Source organism: Pelophylax lessonae, assembly GCF_965119305.1.
Source record: "Pelophylax lessonae genome assembly, chromosome: 1".
NCBI classification, from domain to species: domain Eukaryota; kingdom Metazoa; phylum Chordata; class Amphibia; order Anura; family Ranidae; genus Pelophylax; species Pelophylax lessonae.
In genome coordinates this window covers 456133996-456139995 of record NC_138768.1, presented here as the reverse complement: position 1 = coordinate 456139995, position 6000 = coordinate 456133996, and the positions used below count along the sequence as shown (strand labels likewise).

Here is a 6000-nt window from a genome sequence, read left to right as displayed (position 1 = left end):
ATTTGATCACCTCTGCGGTTTTTAGATTTTGCGCTATAAACAAAAAAATAGCGACAATTTTGAAAAAAAAACACAATATTTTTTACTTTCTGCTATAAAACATTCCCAATAAAAAAAAATTAAAAAATCAAATTTTTTTTATCAGTTTAGGCCAATTTGTATTCTGCTTCGTATTTTTGTTAAAAAAAATCCCAAAAAGCGTATATTAATTGGTTTGCGCAAAAGTTATAGCGTTTACAAACTATGGGATAGATTTTTGGACTTTTTATGTATTTGTATTTTTTATTAAGTAATGGCGGCGATCAGCAATTATTAGCGGGACTGCGACATTGTGGCGGATAAATCTGGCACTAAGTGACACTTTTTGGGGACCAGTGACAACAATACAGTGATCAGTGCTAAATAATATGTACTGTTACTGTATAAATGACACTGGCAGGGAAGGGGTTAATACTGGGGGTGATCAAGGGGTTAAGCGTGAGCCTAATTGTGCTTACTAATTGTGGGAGGCGCTGTGACAGGCACACAGAGATCGGTGTTTCAGCTTAGCTGAGACACACAATATCACTGTTCCTGTCTGACAGGAGAGTCGCCTGCTTTGTTTACATAGGCATGCAGCTCTCCTGTCAGTTTCTTTGAAGATCGCAGAAGGCTGGCAGTGATCGAGCCCACTCCTCCCGCGATCTGACTCCCGCTATGTCTAATCACAGCGGAGCGTGCCGCCGAGACCGCGTGCACATAATCACGTACATGTATGTGGTTATGCACAGCCAAGCTGCCCTGCCCCAGTAAATCTGTGTGGGGAGGTCTTTTTTAGTTTTTTGATTAGAGTGAAGAGTGAAGAGGGATTAGAACACCTGTGAGTTTTCTTGGTGTGTGTGTCTCTGTTACAGTTTTGTCTGTGTACCGTTTACCATTATCACCCAGAGTGAAAGCAAAAGTAAGTTCCAAATTTTGGGTTGTCACCAGAACAGGAATAGAGGGAAAATCTTCCAATGGGAATACGACTTCTGTTGACACGTTAACCACTTTACCGCTGCTCACTAGAGCTCTACTGCGGCAAAGTGGCTCGATAATGTCTGGCGACCTAGACCTACGTCGCCAGACACTCCCCTCCGCCGGAGGCTCGCTCCCGCTGTATTCAGTCACAGCTTCCCCAATCGTCGGGGAATCGAGTGTGGAGATCCGCCCGCTTGTGTAAACAAAGCGGGCGGATATCCTAAGTGACAGGCAGGGTCAGATTGCAGGGTTCAGCATAGCTCAACCTGCGATCTGTCCCTGTGTCACTCAGTCCCCTCCCCCCAAACACGTTAGTAAGCACCAGGCATACATTAACCCCTTGATCACCAAAAAAATTAACCCCTTCCCTGCCAGTGCCATTTTTACAGTAACAGTCCATATTTATTGCACTGATTACTGTAGTAATGTCACTGGTACCCCCAAAAGTGTCAAAAATGTCAGTCAAGGGTCCGATCTGTCCACCGCAATGTCGCAGTCCCACAAAAAAATTGCAGATCGCTGCCATTACTCATTAAAAAAAAAAAAAAAACACCAAAAACGACAGAAATCTTTCCCTTAGTTAGTAAACGCAATAACTTTTGCGCAAACCAATCAAAATACGCTTATTGTGATTTTTTTACCAAAATATGTAGCAGAAAACAAATTGGCCTAAAATGATAAAAAAATGTTTTTTTTAAGTTGTTATTTTTTCAAAATTGTCGCTATTTTTTTGTTTATAGCGCAAAAAGTAAAAATCGCACAAGTGATCAAATACCACCAAAAGAAAGCTCTGTTTGTGGGGAAAAAAGGACGTAGATTTTGTTTGGGTACGGCGTTGCATGACCGCACAATTGTCAGTTAAAGTCGCACAGTGCCGAATCGCAAAAAGTGACCCAGATGTAAGACAGCAAAATCCTCTGGTGGTAGGGTGGTTAAAGGGATTCCCTCTCACATCCCGTTCTGGCTATGGGAAGTGAAGAGAAATCTCCCCAAGAACACAAATGGAAACAAAATAAAAAACTAACAGGGGTTATAATCCTGACTTACTTTATCCAAAAAATGAAAGAACAGACCATAGCCACATTTTGCATTGAACTTAAGAATGTGCAGAGGTTTGTATTGAATATATACACATTTGAAAGCCTGCTACTGCTTCTCAATAACAGATCATAAAAAAAAGGTGTAAAATTGCAAACAGCATGACAAAGTGTATATGTGGGCCACTTGACATATTATCTTCATATCACCTCACTCTCTAGGGCCTATGTTAGCTTAAATTGCTACTCACTACTTACAGATTGTAAACAAGCAGAGAGAGTGAGATGAATACATTGTTGCCTCACGGGAGTCAGGTCTGTGAGTATCATATGTGCAAAATGGTCCTAAGGGCACATCTGCGAGGAATGTCAACATGGCAGTTTTAAGATTAGGCATAACACAATGTAGTAAGGCACTTAGCATTGTGCTGTTCATAAGATGGGTCTCTGACATAGCACACCAGGTATTGCACTAATAAATAATAATATTTAATAACTTTGTAAAAAGTTGGTTCGATTCGGTGTAAACGCAGAGTTCACTTTTACCTAAAAACTGCCTGTGCAGATGAGGGGTGTCTGTAGATGAAAACAAACTGTGCAGCTTTGGCCAAAATTATAGAATAATGCCCTTCCTATAGGTGTAGACCAATTACCTCATGAAGCCTGACCTGAAAACTCCCAGGACGTTACTAAGCAAGGCCTAATCGATAGTGCTCACCTCCACCATCACAGGAATGAGCTCTGATTCAAGCCCCCTTACATGTGGTTTCTCTCCCCTGATGCAGTAGCTCTGAGCTCAGAGTTTGAGAGCTTTCTCCTGTGATAGTAAAGATGAACAGCAATAGCTGGACCTCACTTAGCAACATCCTGGGAGTTTTCCTGTCAGACTTCAGGAGTTACGCAAATGGCTTACACCTATAGTTAGAGCATTATCCAACTTTGGTCAAAGCTGCACAATTCGTTTTTATCTACAGGCATCTCTTATCTGCATAGGCAGGTTTTTGGTAAAGGTGAACTAACCCTTTTTAAGTACAACTGACTAGCAAAAAATAAAGACAGACACAATAAGTTTAAAGCTTTCTTCCTCAAAAATATTCATATACTGTATTCATGAATCATATAAATGAACAGATGTGATTAAAAAGCTTTGTTTAGCAACATAGAAAACACTATGATTTAATATTTTCTCCCCTCACAAAATGAGTGGCTTCTCTTTAAAACAAATTTTAAAATGCTAACCAGTAAATAGTTTGTGCATTTTTAGAACACATAATGGATTTTTTTTTTTTTTAATTAAAGTGAACATGCCACCTAACTCTATCGGTTATACTACATGCCTAAAGTTGGCCATTTTCAGTCAACTGCAACCACTATAAGTAGAACTATACATTTTCTTTTTCATTTTGGATAGAGTAAGGGAAGGTTATAACCCCTGTCAGTTTATTTTTTCCATCTGTGTCCAATTTGGGAGATTTATCTTCACTTCCTGTTCCATATCCAAAACAGGAAATGAGAAGAAATCCCTGCAAATTAAGGGAATTCCTTGGGGACCCACAGGTCGCCAGAACTAGTGTTCCCATTGGAACATTTCCCCTCTATTACTTTTCTGGAAACAGCCCAAAATTTGGGGCTGTCTTTAGTTTCACTTTAAATGAAAATGGTAAACAGGACAAAAAAATGAAGAATCTCCCAAACGGAGCAACAGAACACAATAAAAACTAAATAGGTGTTCCAATCCCTCTCCACTATATCCAAAACAAAAAAAAGTTTTGCCTTTAGTTATACTTTAAGATCCACTGGAAATTAAATATGTAATCAAAAGTGGTTGCCTGATCCATGCAATCTACCATTCACAAGTTTGTTCGATCACCTGAATTTGATCAATTTGGGCTATAAATTGACGACTTCAATATCAGTTAAGTAAAAATCCAGAAAAAACTATGGCAATTTAGTCAAAAGCAATGGGATGTTTACACAAGGTCTGATCAAGGAATTTTTGATCCAATTTCCATGTGGTCAGTCAAAGCCACTAACGTCTGTGTTTGATCATATGGAACTTTGACTTGACTGATAGTGGTTAAAATTGGGGAAAGCTGCCATGTGTATGGTCAGCTTTAGGGTTGACATAAACAGCTTAGGCCTTACCTTACCTAATGGCATGGTATAACATCTAGGAAACGATTAGGACTGTTCAGGGGCATGAAAACAAAGAAGTGAAACTTTTGAAAGCACTCATTAATGCACACAGAGATGTTATTTCTTGTTGGTAATTTCAATGTATTGGGTCAAATTCTCCTTCTTGTTAAGAAATGGGAAGCAAATAACTGACAGCAAATGCACTGCTTCCTCATCTAAATAGCAAGATACAAATCAGAGTTTGCATTGGTGCATATGATACAAGTTGATGTGTTTTATTCCTGGGTGAATTTAGAAATTTGGCCATGTATACCTACCCATAGTTAAAAGTTCTAAAAAACAGAGATACATTTAGATTGACAATAATATTAGATATCGATGTTGTCGAAAAGTATTGCTTTCCACCACATATAAGTAACAGGCCTGTTTTATGCTGTTTTGTTTCTCAGTGCTTTAGAATGTATGCCTCAAATAGGGCTTGTTTTGGAAGGTTTCTCCTGTACTATCGCATCTGAGAGTAAAGTGGGTAAGAGCCAGTGAAGTAACAACTCGACTGATGGAAACTTTGACTACTTCTAGTTTCTAATAATAAAAAAAAAAGGTTATTAAATTAATTAAATATAAAGGCCTCATGTAGCATTAAAAAATAATATTTAAACAATTAAAAAATAAATAGTTCTTAGAATATTTGCATATATTTTATGTTGAAAGTTTGTGAAATTGCACCTTATTATAAAAATTTGTGAACTCTTTCCTTTTAATTTGATTCCCTCTATGGAGTGTAATGCATATGTAATTAAAAACCTTAGCCAATTGGAAGTTTCATCTGTCTACAAGGGGTACTATTTTTTCAAAATGCTCAAACATAAAATAAACTTCTATTGGTACAGGAGATTAAATGTTTAAATACTGAAAACATTCACAAGTCTTCTCTGGCAGTTCAAATTTTAAAATTCATTGACAGATATGAAAAACTCAGATGTTCTGTCATTAAGTCCCAATATAAAAGGCTGAGGTTTGACATGAGGACTGTTTTATCATGAGCCATAATGACCCATTGAAGACTACTTATTGTCTTCATTCGGCTTTCTTCACTTTCCTTTTTCGAGTTCCTTCATTCAGTTCTTCTTTGGATTTTCCTGCTGAATGGGACACCTCATGATCATCATGGTGGTGATGATGGTGGTCATTATGTTCCTCATGAACGCCATCAGGGGAGCCAAAAAGGACAAAGCAGAGACCATTTTCCACTGGAGCGAAAGGTGATCCATGGGAGTGGGTAGCAGTCATGAATATCTGGGAAAGCAAGTCATAACAGTTGTTTGAAACTTTACTAGATATTTTATGATGAAAATATAAACATTTCTATTGCAGTTGGTGTGAAAATGGCAATGTATGGGGAGCTAGATTTCAGTGACTAGGGGCTATAAATTCATTAAACTTTTCACTTTAACTAGTATACCTTATGTATAGACTGTATATGGGGCAGCACTAAAATTAATGATAAAATAATAATAATAAAAACCATTTCACTTTTTACAGGTTGCTATGGCACTACATTATATAGCCTATGTGCAATCTAAGTCTACTTCTGAAAACCTTGGAAAAGGCCACAGCTATATCTAGGGACAATGGGGGGACAACATGTTACTGCTTCTAATAGGCCTCTGGACAAAATAAACTATATTTTAGCTTAAAAGAGATTTATGTTTTTTTTTTTTTTTTAAGAATCATACTTACCTAGGTGGATGCAGCATCAGTCAGATGCTGCATCTGTTTCCCCCCCCCCCCCCCCCCGTGCCTCTAACACTGAGAACTGGGCAATCGG

At 38.1% G+C, this 6000-nt stretch overlaps 1 protein-coding gene across 1 annotated transcript in view; it reads right to left on the bottom strand.

Annotated features, from left to right (window-relative positions):
* Positions 1-3828: 3828 nt before the first annotated feature.
* Positions 3829-6000, bottom strand: part of TMEM38A (transmembrane protein 38A) — a 52360-nt gene continuing 50188 nt past the window's right edge. The window contains exon 6 of the mRNA XM_082275451.1: positions 3829-5468. Within this exon, the coding sequence (XP_082131577.1) occupies positions 5250-5468 (219 nt within the window). The 3' untranslated portion in view covers positions 3829-5249. The remainder of the gene's footprint in view (positions 5469-6000) is intronic.